General features: G+C 42.6%; 1 protein-coding gene across 2 annotated transcripts in view; it reads left to right on the forward strand.

The window, feature by feature from the left end:
- LRCH1 (leucine rich repeats and calponin homology domain containing 1) overlaps positions 1 to 15,471 on the forward strand; it is a 219,366-nt gene that overhangs the window by 129,147 nt on the left and 74,748 nt on the right. For both annotated transcript variants that reach the window (XM_069601308.1, XM_069601309.1), the window contains exon 3: positions 7,073 to 7,199. In XM_069601308.1, the coding sequence (XP_069457409.1) occupies positions 7,073 to 7,199 (127 nt within the window). The remainder of the gene's footprint in view (positions 1 to 7,072; positions 7,200 to 15,471) is intronic.

Genomic DNA, 15,471 nt, shown 5'->3' on the forward strand with positions numbered 1-15,471 from the left:
AGATGGTTCTCGAAAGTGGGAGAATTTTCTTCAGTGCTGATATATCTTTCCCAGCCACTTAGGGATCATTTTCCTGGTTGCCAGCGACAATGTTTTACAGAAGGCTATGGCCTCTATACTCTTAATACTTAAAACCTCAAATCCACGTTGTTGCCTCTGGAGGTGTCTGGCCAATTAATATTCTTGCTGGTGTCAGGTTGCAGAGTTCTCGTTGAAATTCAAAGCTTCCTTGGTTTTGAACATTTAGCTCCATTTTAGAATGAAGGAAGGACATGATCAATACTATAGAGGAAACTTAAGGAATAGTTTTTAGAGCCTTGTCGTTTTAGAGTTGAAGAGCTCTTAGAAAAAAGGAGAGGAAGTAACTGAGAAAGGGAAAAGTTATCAATAACTGTACTCTGAAATCTAATTACAGACATTAGTAGTGGTTGCTGACCATTAGGGGTGTCAGAAACCAGAATATTTGAAGCAAGGGTTTATTTATACTCAAGAGGAGGCTGATGGCTGTTATTGTGGGAAACCAGTTCAGTTGCAGAAGCCAAATATGGTGCAGGTATGCACAGCAAAAATGCACAGCGAAATGGCTGGTGCAGCAATTTGCCTGAATTTTGAACTGCTCTTTGTTTCCTCCTTTTCTTTTAGTTTTCTGAAGTTCAGTTTTACCTTCTCAGAGCATGGCCCTTATTGTGGAGGGTGTGAAATGGATTGGTGTAGTGTTCAAGAACTGGTTTAGGAGTCACTTGAAATGATGATCCTGTTTCTAGTTTTGCAGCGTTTTAAGTTTTCAAGTGATTGTCATCCTCAAGTGGTAGGTAGCAGAACTCTTTTCAAAGTTAGATGTAAATACAGACTCCCAGATTTTATGCACATGCAGAGTTTCACATTTCTATCTAAAAATACCCTGTAAAATATTATTAAAATTAAATTATATTTGTAGAATTTATATTTCTAAAATTAAAGTTGACCAAGATATCTCCAGGCCACTTAAAGCCAGGATCTGGTTGCTGTTGGTCATTGGCTCAGGCATGTGAGGATGGTGGGAATGAAGGGGGCAGGCTGGCCACGAGGGGAAGTATTAAGTCACTTGGGGAAGTGAGGGTGAGAAATTTTGCTGTGGTGGGTTTTCAGAATGAACCAAGCCGGAAAAAGGAAATCATTCTCTATGGGTATTGTTCACTGTTGTGTGGACATGAAGACAGTTAACAGCCAAGTGTCGTATACACAACAGAAAAAAACGTTACTCTGCCTTTGATGAAAGGGGAACAGGGTATGCAGAAAGAACATAAAATTAAGAGAGGTGTTCTGTGCAAGAGGAAGCTTACTTGGCTCAAGTGAAGTAGCTGCTTTTCACTGCAGTCCAGGCACAGACAGTGCATTCAGAGAAGCAGTTATACAGTAACTCCTGCGTCCTTGTTTATTCCTTTCTTTCACCGAGACTCACATCGGGTGAGCCTGGGGCGTTCTCACCATGAGACCGGCCCTGCTTTCTTTGTGTCCTTTAGCTGCATACTTTGACATTTTCTTCATAGGTTTGTGATGGTTAGTGATTTCACATCATTATTTCTGTTCCTTTTTGGAATGTGTGTGTGTTCAGGCTCAGTGGTGTCTGACTCTTTGCGACCCCATGGATTGCAGCCCGCCAAGCTGCTCTGCCCATGGAATGTTTCAGGCAAGAATACGGGAGTGGGTTGCCGTTTCCTTTTCCGGGGGATCTTCCCAACCCAGGAACTGGAGCCATGGCTCTTGCATCTCCTGCATTAGCAGGTGGATTCTTTACCCCTAGTTCCACCTGGGAAGCCCTGGAAACCAAGTAGTAAACAGAGATGATGATCCCTGGGTATTCATGTTCTTCCAGAGAAATGACAGGATCCTAGAGAAGATGGGAGGGAGAAGGTCGGTTGTGTGATGACACGTTTTAATCCTGGTTCTCCGGGCTGGAACAAGTAACTTGGTTTGTTTTGGCATGAAATTTTATAGCCCAGCCTGGTTCTCCACAGCATGCCTTTGAATGGCCATCTTCAATTGGCTTATTTAAAAAAAAAAATAGAACAAGAAGCCATATTTTACCAGTGGCTGAAATTTTAGCAATCAGGAAATAAAATTCATGGCTAAAACCTAATTCAGTTCTTTTTGATCCCTCCCATTGCTTTTGCCACATTAGTGGTGTTGGGTATGGTTTAACCTTTATGTACAGATTAGGTGTTGGGCCAAGCACTTTTATATCCATAAACTAATACATCATATTAGGTAAGTATTATTACCTATGTTTTATGGATGACAAAGCCAGCGAGGTTAGTTACAGAGACGATTATAGTAGAGATGAGATTTGAACCCAGGTTTTCTCCACAGTTAGTGACCTCTTTACCAGTTGCATAGGTGAATCTGTTATAGAAATCTTTCTATAGATAATTTTCTGTTAAGTGAAAATTCCATGTTTCATGTTGAAGTGAACCCATTCACTTACAAAAAAGATACATTCCAGTAGAATAAAAAATGTATATGCTGCCTGATAATAAAATCACATGTATATAGCCATGTTTTTATCATCACATACATTAAGGAAAATAACTGATAAACCAATAATAAATAATGTCAAATACCAAAATTAGATCTGAACCTATTGATATTAATAAGGAAGGCCATAGTCAAAAATGTATTAAAATAAGACTCTAAAAGAAACCATACAGAAGTGACTTGGTTTGTGAATTCTTTAATTTAGGAATTAAATGAAGGGAGTGATACTTGAAGAGAAATTTAGCCTGCAGACTTAGGCTATCAGAAACATTCAGATTATGGTGAGCTGCCTTTTTTCATCCTGAAATGGGGAAACAGATCATTAAGTCTGGGAAGAAGTCATTTGGCTGAGAAAGATGACGACAAAGCCTTAGCAGTAGTCACCGACTCGCAGGGCCCACTGCCCTCCTGCCCCGTGCCCCCTGCCCCCGCCCCCGCCCCGCCCCTCCTCACGCCATCGTCCACCTTCATCATCTCCATCTCGGACGCCAGGCCCGCCCAGCCCGGACAGGGAGAGAGACAGGAGGCACTGGGCAGCCCTTGCTCTGTGATGGCAGCAAGGCCCAAGCCACCATGGCCGAGTCTGTAATTTCTACTTCTGAATAAGTGGCCCTCTTTTCCCCCATTAATTTACTCTTTTGTAATGAGTGAGTGTAAAAATCATTTTTTTTTAATATTGCTTTTAGATGTGACTCCAGGCTGGATTTGAAAATGAATGTTGGCCATTACCTTATCGGATGCTGTTACAGCCTTATTTTTAAACCCCCTTTCCTCCGAGGGCCTGTTCAGAGTGCAAGAGGGCTGCCGCAGACAAGTGGGGGCCGGGAGGGTGGGTTGTGGCCTGAGGCACTTATTTGCTTGAGAAAAATTGCTGCCAGATGAGTGGTTTTTAGAAAGCTCTGGCTGCTGATGTGGTCTTTAGTAGGGAGAGGATTAAAGGGAGTGCAGTTTCTCCTCTTCTTTATAAATATTTGCTGGAGAGCTAATGGGTTTTTGTGTGCCTGTGTATTTCCTTTTTCTATTGGGGAAATTACCAGTAATACAGCAACATCCTGTGATAAAATAGACGGAGTACAGGCTGAGGGAATGGATGGATGAAATAGAGGAAATATGCCCCGGGCCTGTGGCACACCGTAGTATGACTAGTCCTGGCATCTTGATTTGCTTACAGGTGATTAACGACAGTATCAATAGAGGAATGTGTAGGGCATAAATAAATAGGCTCTTCCATCAGCTGCTTTTAGCAGAAAAAGCATTCATCCCCATCAAAGAAACCACAAATGCTCTCCCAAGCCTAAATTTTATTTTCAATTAGTTACCCAGCCTGGAAGAACGCCAGTGGGGATAATCCCATGTAACTTCAAATGCTCCCATGTCTGAAGGAACAGAGCCTTCATCACATCGCGTAAATGGTGTAGAGACGCTCTGCCGTACCTGCTAATCTGATTAGATGCCTGCACTGAGGTAGTGAGACTGGGAATACTGTAAATCTGAGTTTCCAGCCAGACAAACATAGGAAAGATCTCCAACTGTACTCGCTGATTCTGTGGAAAATAGCGTAGAAACTTCTAAAAATACTTACCTTTATTCTCCTTATCCTGTCTTCAAAGGGGAGTTCAAATATGGCTCCAAAATGCAAGGATTAGCTTACCATGTTTTAATTTACCGATCCTCACTATGTGAAATTATATATTCATAAATATTTTAAACCACAAATTGCATTCCAAAATATTTACTTGTTGCCTTAAAGATTTTAAAATTTAAAAATTAAAAAAAATAAAAATTAAAAAAAATAAAAAGAAATTTTCCACAGTTTGTTGTAATCTATACAGTCAAAGGCTTTGGTGTACTCAATAAAGCAGAAGCAGATGTTAAAAAAAAAAAAAAAAAAAGAAGGGGCTTCCTGGGTGGCTCGGCGGTACAAGATTCTGCCTGCAGTGCAGAAGACGCAGGACATGTAGGTTCGATCCTTGAGTCAGGAAGATCCCCTGGAGAAGGAAATGGCAACCCACTCCAGGATTCTTGCCCAGGAAAATGCCACAGACAGGAGCCTGGTGGGCTACAATCCGTAGGATCGCAAAGAGCCGGACACGACTAAGCAGCTGAGCATGGATGCATGCCTTGTAATAAACTGAGTTCTTTCCAGAAGGAGTGTGAACAAAGCTTGAAGAAAGCTCTCCCAGCAGGGCATGTGGAAGGCCCCCTCCTCCAGCCAGAGGAACCCTGCTGGGTTCCTACAGGTGTGCGAGGGCAGCAGGAGGGCTCTGAGGGCAAGAATCACAGGCTGGCAGCCCTGGTCCCTTTGTCAGGTGCCCCCACACAGCAGGAGAGAGTGTCAGGGCGAGCCCACCACCCTAGTCCAGCCTGTTATCCTCGCCGGCGGAGCTAAGAGCTCTCTGGTCCTTCTGGTGCCAGGATACAGCCCCCAGGCTCTCACTCTCCTCCCCTCTTTGCTGGACCCTCCTAGAGAAGGCCGTGCCCCTCTCTGGAAACAGCTTTCTTTGTAGGCCTGCACAGTGGAGAGAAGATACGGCTGTACGTTTTCTTGCTAAACCCTGGTTACCTGGCATCGGGCACCTGGTCAGGGTGGTCGCTGGCAGGCACCCAGATTGGAGAGGTTATTTTGACAGCACAACCCCTGCTTTTTCTGAGCCCATAAGTTAGAGACACCCTTTGACTAACCAGCTACCCACCCCCTCATACGGTAGGGTGAGGAAGTAAAAGATTCAGTTGAAATATATGGAAAAGTGCACAAATCTAAGTGTACATCTTAATGAATTTTCACAAGTAGAAACACCCATGTAACCAGTGTCCTAGTGAAGTTTCCTTTTATAATGATTTCTTCCTTAATTATAGAAGCAATTTGTAGGAATTTTTGAAAAATACAGCAAGGTATAATAAAGAAAATACAACCCATGCATTGTACCTATTCCCCCTAAAATGATCACTGATTAACATTCTGGTGTGTTTCCAGCCTGTCTGTTTCTCTCATACACACACAAAGATATATATATATGTATATATATATATATATATATATATATATATATGCATGTCCATAAATACACACACAGTCCTGCAACCTCTGAAGCTTCATACACGTGTGTGTGAATAAACACAGACGTTCCAAATAATTGCAGTAACATGCATAACCTCTGAAGCTTCATACATGTGTGTGTGAATACACACAGAAGTTCCAAATAATTGCAATAACGTGACCTACAGATTTGTAGATACTTAACTGTCTGGTGGTTGGCTTCCTCAGCAGAGTAGCCAAGATATAAGGGGAAACGAAAAACCATTTGTCTCCTTACTCGATAGCAGGAAAAGAGCTGCTTATGATGGAGGGGATAAATAGATGGCTGACATACACTTATGGGTGATTCATAGGTTTCATTTATTCAGTATTTTCCTTCTCTCTCCTAGCACTGACGATAGGAAGTGTAAAGACTTCTTAATGCAAAGCATTAAGTAGAGACCTTTTCATGCAGAGCAAGAGTGAGACCTGGACTCACATGTTTCCGGCTCCTCCGTGAAACTGAACCCCTTTTGGCTCTAGCTTCACTTTTACCAAAAGGCCAACTTTCCTTTTTGTTTTTTTAATTAGCTCTCACAGATAGCCAAGCAGAATTCAACCACAGAGCTCTTGCTTTAACAAAAGGAAGCGGAATCACAATGTTGGAAATGGGCCCGGTGGTTTTGTGAGTTGCAGCGAAATGATCTTCCCCATCACGACGAAGATGGATGCGATGGTGCTTCACTGCGCTGAAAAGCTGGGGGCCTTGGTGGTTGCTGAGTCTCCGCTCACACTCTTGGGAAGGGAACAGTTGGCACCAGCTTCCCGTTGCTCTTGGTTGAACAGCCTGTGCTGTCCATCTGCTTTCGGGCTGGCCAAGTCTGCAGGGGGCTTGATAGGGTCCCTCGTGCTGAGAGAAGCTGCTTCCATCAGAACTGCCTGCAGTTCTCTTTTTTACTTATTTTTAAATTTTTTGTTTTATTTTTGTTTTGACTGCAGTATGCAGAATGTGAGATCTTAGTTCATCTGGGATCGAACCTGTGTTCCCTGTATTGGGAGTGCAGAGTCTTAACCCCTGGACCGCCAGGGAAGTTCCTGCCTCTTGTCTTTTAATATCTTTTATATCCTTATGCACTGGGGATTTGAATGTTTACACATATAGAAAGTTTACTGGACTTTTTATATTTGCAAAATGTTTTCTTAGATTACACCTTTCTCCTTGCTTGTTAAAAAACATGTTCACAGGAGCATCCATGGTGGTCCAGTGGTTAAAACTTCACCTAGTTCAGGGAGCTTGGGTTCAATCCCTAGTTGGGGAGCTTAGATCCCACAGGCTCCCCCCCAAAAAACAAAAGCAAAAAAAAAAACATAAAATAGAAGCAAGCAATAGTGTAACAAATTCAGTAAAAGCTGAATAGTCCATATCAAGGGAAAAAAATCTTTAAAAAGACAGTACGAGTCGAAAGGCATTAAAAATAAATATGTTCACAAACAGTAGGAAGTAGCCTGCATGTTTACCAAAGTTCTTATGTTTCTTTGCAGTCGGAATCAGCTGTCTGCTCTGCCGGCCTGCCTGTGTGGTCTCCCTCTCAAAGTCTTAATCGCAAGTAACAACAAACTTGGATCGCTGCCTGAAGAGATAGGTCAGCTCAAACAGTTAATGGAGTTGGTATGTTACTGATTTTTCAGATGCCCTTCTTGTTTGTTTGCTAATCATAGCCCTTCAAGGTAATCAGAAAGACTTTTTCCTACAAGGGGTCAAGGAGAAGATCATGTTGTTGGAGGTCTGTATATGATAAAGACATTAAGTGGGGAAGGGAATAATCATGGCTTTGCTGTGACAAGGAGTTCCTGAAATTTACCGGTTTCCTGTAGTTTACACTTTCTGAAGTTTGCAGGATTTACAGTTCCTCAGGTTCACAAATTATGCTATGGTAGTTAGATCACTTTTTTTTTCAGATCGGATAAGTTTGTAGTGAAATATGGATACACTGGCAAAATAATCTGCAAATTAATTAGTAGGCCATACTTTGTGAAGGTGTATAATTAAGTCAGAAAGAACAGAGTGCTCTGATTCTATAAGGATTTTAGTAACCATTGTCCCCAATTGATGTGACTTTAGAATGTGACCGCAACCCCAGGGACAAGAAAGAAGAGCAAATTATAAATAGGCAGAGATGGGTTGGAACTATGTACCTGAGGCCAAGAGGTCAGCTTTTTCACCACTAATTGAGTTACTGACCTTGTTTCTAAAAGGGGAAAAGAGTGAGTTCTTTCTCAACTTCCATTGAGCTAAGGTATCTTGGGTGAATGAAGAGGTGAGAATAAGCAACTGGGCTTAACCGTAATCATCACAATTTATCCTCCAACAAGAGTGCTTCCATACCGTCCTTCTTGTCGTCCGGTCACTCGGTCATGTCCAGCTCTTTGCAACTGTCTCTGTGTTAAGCACAAAGCAGGGTGTTCTGATTACAACCGTGAAAAGGGTACAGTGCCTTCCTTGAATCAGACACCAATCTAGGGCACTGATGGCCCATAACTTTTCTCTTGCGTGCCAGTTCCAGTGAATTTCTTTGTGGCTACCTGGAACACTGGGGTGATGGCTTATGGGGCCCAGATAGAGCGTGCTGGGACTCCACGGGCAGGTGTGTGTCTGGAATTGGCTCAGAAAGGAGCAGCACCCATGTCACGTACGTATCCACTTTGACTTTAGGAAAGAAGTGAGTAGTTGCGGTATAAAGGCAACAGAGCTCTGCACAGAGTGCCTTTTTCTGTGACAGCAGAATCTGAAGCTCATGCCCACTAGCTCACACCAAGAGCTAGGAGTCACATCACTGGTACCACGGCATCTGGTCAGGGATTATGAGTGACCAGCAGAAGACACTGGAAAGGTATTGAGAAGCGTGGTGGCCATTGGTTTTCTTACTCAAGCTTTCCATACTTTGCTGTACAGTGGAGAGGTTGCCTCGCCCACAGATCCCAAGGTTAAATGTTCTTAAGCTACAGTATTTAGCAGGACCTGCTAGCATGTTTCAGCCCTGGTGTCTGAGTGAGAGATCTGGATCCGGTGTCCTCTCCTGACCTTGTCAGCGATGCCCAGGGCCTTCGGCCACACTGCTTGGACATGGCTGCTTGACTGCCGCCACCTAGAGGGACGATTCCGAAAGAAGACAGATATTAATCTGGGCGGATACACTCCTCCTACAAAGTCTCTATTACAAGAAGTAAGTGCTTGGCCTGGGGTCTGATTGATTCAGTCCTGGGTTTGTACAGGAAGAGACCTTTGAGAGTCTCCTTAACGTAAGTCCAGGTGAGGGACAGACTTGTGAGCACTTTTGAGCATATCACTGTTTCTGCAAGGACTGTTTCTTCCTTCTCTTCTTTGCTTGGTCAATTTTTAGCCAAATTGATTTCACTTCCTCCAAAAATCCTTCCCAGATTCTCCAAGCCAGAGTAGGGTGCTCCTAAGGCCAGCACTGTCTACATAGCATGGAATTTTCGTGGAACCGCATTTGTCTTCTCACTTGGTGTTCTCTAGGTCAGTACCCACTAAACCCAGAAAGCTGCTTTAGCACCGGATCAGCATGTTACTTGTTGTATCCCAGTGCTTAAGACAAGACGTTGTTGTTTAGTCGCCAAGTTGCGTCTGACTGTCTCTGATCCTATGGACTATACCCCTCCAGCTCCTCTGTTCATGCAGTTTTCCAGGTGAAAATACTGGAGTGGATTGCCATTTTCTTCTCCAGGGGAATCTTTCTGACACAGGGATCAAACCCATGTCTCCTACAACGACAGGATTCTTTACCATTGAGCCACCAGAGAAGCCCCTGACGCAAGACTGACATCCTCAAAACGTGATTGCTAAGGGCTACTATTAGGTCGGGGAGAGTGGGCCAAGAAGGTGGCTTGGGATAGATTGGGAAGACTCCCACATGCCATGCCAGTGAGGGGTGACTCTGTCTTTCAGTCCAAGTTAATTCAGAAGTTTCCATATTAACTGATCCCAGAAAACAAAAAGTATACCAAAAACACTTGGGATAAAACTGAGAGTTATATGCCTTAAAAAAATATACTTCTTTTAGGATTCTGATAAACACCCAAATCTAAGTTTACTAGAATTTGGATTAGGTCTTGCCAATCCAGTGTGAATAAGGAGCTGGGTTTTTTCCACTGCCCAGACTCCCATGGAGTGGATGGGTGGCACGTCGGTGAGGTCAGTCTTTGGCAGCCAGCGTGTGTTTCGGTCCCGCTGCACCCGGGCTTAAGCTGACAGCGTGCCCGCCCTCAGCTGTGTGGCTACCGGCCTGCTCATCCGCTAAGAGGGGGCGCACGTATTGAGCCCTGGAGCCAGCCCCACACGGAGCAGGGCTTTCCTCGGGTGTTCTTGTCAGCTGCTGAGCCGGCATGCGGCAGAGGTGGAAGAGCACCATTTGCAGCCTCAGGGCACACGAGCTGCTGGCTGGCTGTAAGGGGGTGCTTTGGGCCTTTTCTTTGCTCCTGGACCGGAGCCCAGCTCCCGAGAAGGCCACTCTTGCTTCCTGGATCCAGCACCGTCATCAGCCCCCTCCTTGTGTCTTTTCTCCACTAGCAATAAACTGTTGAACCCCTGAGCTCTGGAATGTGAGAGCCATAGGGGTTTTTTAAAAGATATCTCGTCCAAACTTTGAACATCTTGCAAAAGGAGAAATCCAAGGCAGAGACGTGGTGAATGACGCCCGGAAGGTCACCCTGGTGTAGCTGACTTACAACCCAAACAGAAATGCACTCACCCAGCACGGTTCTGTGAAAAGACCATGCGGGCAACAAACGTCATTTTATTTTTTGTTGCCTTAAAAAAAAATATTGGGATATAGTTGATTTACTACTTTTTGCTGTATGGCAAAGCGAATCAGTTATACATATATTCACTCTTTTTAAGGTTCTTTCCCTATATAGGTCATTACAAAGTACTGAGTAAAGTTGCCTGTGCTGTATAGCAGGTCCTTATTAGTTATCTATTTTCGATTTAGTAGTGTGTACCTACCCCAGTCCCAGTCTTCCAGTGTATCCATCCTCCTTTTTCCCCTTTGGTAATCATAAGACTGTTTTTTTACATGTGTGACTCTATTTCTGTTTCGTAAATAAGTTCACTTGTACCATTTTTTTTTTTTTTAGATTCCACATATAAGTGATATCACACGATATTTATTCTTCTGGAAATGTCATTTTAAGTGTGCTAGTAGCCACATTAAAAGAACAGAAGCAAGGGAAAGTCATCTTTACAGCATATTTTAGTTAACCTTAGATAGCCAAAATATTGTTTCAACATCTCTATAATATAAAACGGATGTATTTTACAGCCTTTCTTTCACCCAAAGTTTTTAAGGTCAACTGTGTGTTTTCCACCGGCAGCACATCACAGGTGTGACTGACCACACTTCTGTTGGCCAGTAGCCACGTGTGGCTCGTGGTCACCCTTCATGGGCAACCCTGTATTCTGTGCTCTTTCTGCTCTATGAGCAAGCATGATCTTTGCAAAAGGCATTTATTTGCAAAGTTGATGAATATGTAATAAGTTAACATTATTTAACCACAAAGGGTGACTGGGCCTTGCTTAAGATCACAGACTAAAAATGACTGGTTTCCATCCGTTCTTATTTGTCTTTCATATCTTTTTGCTTAAAATAGTACTGATACTACAGGTAACCACGTCAGAGGATTTTTAGCTATCAGTTGGAAAAAAAATTCCCTGGGGAGCCTGAAATAATTCTGGAATTGCATGGCAGGCCCCTGTTTTGTAGTTACACAGTAACCAACTTGCAAAAAAAAAAAAAAAAGAAAAAAATTTTGGGAGCTCCCCAAAGCATTCAGGCTACATGAAGCCACCTAAGTGCTGGTAAAAATCTCACAGTTTATTATTAGGCTCTGCAAGGAGATCCAACTAGTCCATTCTGAAGGAGATCAGCCCTGGGGTTTCTTTGGAAGGAATGATGCTAAAGCTGAAACTCCAGTACTTTGGCCACCTCATGAGAAGAGTTGACTCATTGGAAAAGACTGATGCTGGGAGGGATTGGGGGCAGGAGGAGAAGGGGACGACAGAGGATGAGACGGCCGGATGGCATCACTGACTCGATGGACGTGAGTCTGAGTGAACTCCGGGAGTTGGTGATGGACAGGGAGGCCTGGCGTGCTGCGATTCATGGGGTCGCAAAGAGTCGGGCACGACTGAGTGACTGAACTGAATTGAGCTGAAGCATTGTTTAACTATTTGGAAGAAATATTTTGAAAATGTTCATTTTAGACTCAAAGAGTATCCTAAACTGAGTTGTAAACCCTTCTCTTCCAAGAGTCATCATTGGCTTAAAAGACAAAAATGATAGCACTGTGGCCATCTGTAAGAAAGGAGATGCCCTCTCTGATTTTTGAGAGGAGTTGGAATACAGTATCTTACCTTCCTGAATATATCAGTTACCTAAGAATCTTAAAACATAAAGCATTGGCATTTAGTGATTGTGCAAAGATATGGATAAGCAATTTTTCCTCCTTCCCTGAAGACTTTCATTAAGAAGTACTTCTGAGATTTTTTTCCCTTAAATCCACAGGAGAGGCCAGGATGGATTAACACATCGTTTCAGGTGCTGGAAAACTCAGGGAGCCTGAGCCTAATCTCTGCTGAGTTTCTGCCTCAAAGCATCATTTCTGGTGGGAATGATGTAGGACTCTTTGATCTCCTTGGGCACTGGATTACTTCTGTACTGCTTATCTCCTTAGAGCTGTAGCTGTCTGTGTTCCTTTGTTAAGTCTTTATATCTGCGTGTTCTTTCTATCAGGGACAGAGATACGCGGCACTGGCATTTACTGAGCACTTAAATTGTATGCCACACACTTGGCTGGGTATATTTATCATTCGATCTTGACAATCGCCCAGCAAGGTGGATATCCTGTCTACCTTTCACAGACAAGTTTGGGTTTCAGAATTACTTACCCAAAGGCATGGGGCTATGATGTGGTGAAGCTGGAGTGGAAACTGAAACCTCTGCATGGCACAACGGCAGCTGAACTCACTGGGCCCTCATCTGGACTGCAAACCTCTCATGGAGAGAAGCCCTGGTTTCTTTCTGTGGAGCTTCCTTGTTTCAGCTTGCAGTGGTTTTCCCATTAAAGTTGTGGCAGGCCATGAACAGCAGGGAGAATGTTACAAAAACAGGGTGTGGTACAAATGGACAGAGTCTGTGAGAGTTTCCTCCTTGAGGAACCACAAGCCAGGCACAAGGGTCAATAGACTTCTCTTGAGTTGACTAAACATCGTTTTATTCTTAAAGATCCTGCAAACGTGTCTTTTGTTGTGTGTGTGTTTTGTTTTGTTTTTTAATTTTTATTCTTACTTTAATTTACTTTACAGTACTGTATTGGTTTTGCCATACATTGACATGAATCTGCCACGGGTGTACATGAGTTCCCAATCCTGAACCCCCTTCCCACCTCCCACCCCATATCATATCTCTGGATCATCCCCGTGCACCAACCCCAAGCATCCTGTATTCTGCATCGAACATAGACTGGCGATTCGTTTTTTACATGATAGTATACATGTTTCAGTGCCATTCTCCCAAATCATTCCCACCCTCTCCCTCTCCCTCAGAGTCCAAAGGTCCGTTCTAATCTGTGTCTTTTGCTGTCTTGCATACAGGGTTATCACTTGTCAGATCATACCTGAAGGATACGGTGTGTTAAATATTTGGTGAGAAATACTGTGTGAAGCCATGTTGTAATTAGCAGATGGCTCTGAAGAAGATAGGCACACTAAGAACACAATAATTTGAGAACCTTTTATGGGGTATTTGTCAAAAGTCACTATCTTCCCTGGTGGCTCAGATGGTAAAGCGTCTGCCTACAATGCCGGAGACCTGGGTTCAATCCCTGGGTCGGGAAGATCTACTGGAGAAGGAGATGGCACCCCACTCTAGTACTCTTGCCTGGAAAAATCCCATGGACGGAGGAGCCTGGTAGGCTACAGTCCATGGGGTCGAAAAGAGTGGGACACGACTGAGCGACTTCACTTTCACTTTCACTTTGGTCTCACTGGATCTCTGATTGTGCTGACTCACTGGGGTCCACAGATGGTCCATCTCTCGTTTGGTTTTTCTCAATCCTGTCTCCTCTCAACTTATGCTAAGGGTAAAAATTGTGTCTTCCAGTGCTTAGCTTCACGTAAGAGAACATAATATCACTGTTTTAGAAACCTGCTCTTTCAACCCCAAAACTCACAGGGTCTGACTCAGGTAATAACTGACTAGAAGGTGCATATTCTGGCCCTGAGTAGACACACTATTGTTTTTCTTCCCTGTTTTTGTGTGAAATGTCTGGTTGTGTGCAGAGTTGGAATTCAAGGACAGAGTAGACACAGGATGTATTGAGCAGCTTCTAAGGAAAATCTCTTCTTCATTATTTTTATGTGTAGCATTCCGGTCTCTGAGGTAGATGTAATGGAGACAGGAATTCATGTCTAATCAAATCTTAGGTCCTTTCATAGTCTCTGCAGATGCCTCCCAGCCTCTCTGGTTTCTGTTAGAAAATTGGAGAACCAAGGCCTGTTCAAGGCCCCTTCTGTTGCTTCTATCTCTGCATTTCTTATAAAGAGCTGGGGGATGAGGTATGTGTTTGTGGGAAGGGTGTGAACTAGAGTTTTATACTAGGAGACTCTCAGTAAGTGTTGAGAGGTAATAATTTATCATACCAGAGGTTGCTTGAAAAAATTTTGAATTTACATGAACATACTAATTTCTTTTAAAAAGTTCTTACTATAGGCTTTTAGATTTTTGATTGCTAAAAAATCGAAATTGACATTACTCCTAAGTCAGTTAAGTATCTATCTTTCAACAGATTTCTTCATTATTTCTACTGTGGTAGAAGGGTTTTCCTGATGTTGTAAGGAAATTAGAGTGATCTATAATCTCATCTCTTCTTTTTACATAGGAACAGAGAGGTTAAGATATTGCCCTCAAGTTGCACAGTGGAAGTCACACAAAAGACATTTCCACAAAAGGACATGGCCACATGATGGGAGGCCAGTAGTATTAATAGCTTGTATTTCCTGTCAGAATGTTCACATTTTCTTCTGTTAAATAAAGAGCTAGATTTTAAAATTTGACTCAAGCCATAGTATAACAACACTAAGATTTTGAAAACCCAAGAGTCAGGGGAAGATAGCTCATGAGAATACCACATGTAGTTTTGCGGCGTAGCCTGGTCTCCCTGGAAACCTTCTCTAACCAAAAATCATCTTGTCACACTTAATTATGTTGGCTTTCATTAAAAGTTACAACTTGAAAAAACAGGTCTAGTCTTTCTAAAAATGTTATATTCTGAAAATGAACCTTTCCTGCTTTAATAATCTTGAACCTATGCTAATATTTTAAATCCTTGTCATTTTTGCATTCTGAAGGTAAGTTTGCAACTAGCAGTCAGTCAGCTAAAATGTTTTAATCTTGAACACGCATCTAACCCTTCTAGAGACTTTTTTGGTAATTGCCCAGAAGGGTTGTGATGAGTGAGAATCTTAACTTCTAAAGTCTTTCTTTGGGTTGCTTCGGAGCATTTTGATTAAACCAGCGGAAAATATGTGTATTTTAAGTCATTGCTGAAGTTCTGAAGTTCTTTGTTTTTTTAATCTAAATGAGAAAATTGCCTGGCTCATAAAACTTGCGTTTGAGTGTTTATGTGATTATGTAATGCATAACGATTAGATTCATTTCTGTTTCAAAAAGAATAGATTTAGTAAATATTTATGACACATTTAAGATTTTTGCTTTTGGTCCTTTCTGTATACTTACAATATTATAATGCTAAATATATGGTAATTTGGTTTCTCTATCACTTCATCGGAAATAGATGGGGAAACAGTGGAAACAGTGTCAGACTGTTTTTTTGGGCTCCAAAATCACTGCAGATGGTGACTGCAG

This window comes from Ovis canadensis, chromosome 10 (assembly GCF_042477335.2).
Source record: "Ovis canadensis isolate MfBH-ARS-UI-01 breed Bighorn chromosome 10, ARS-UI_OviCan_v2, whole genome shotgun sequence".
Lineage (NCBI taxonomy): Eukaryota > Metazoa > Chordata > Mammalia > Artiodactyla > Bovidae > Ovis > Ovis canadensis.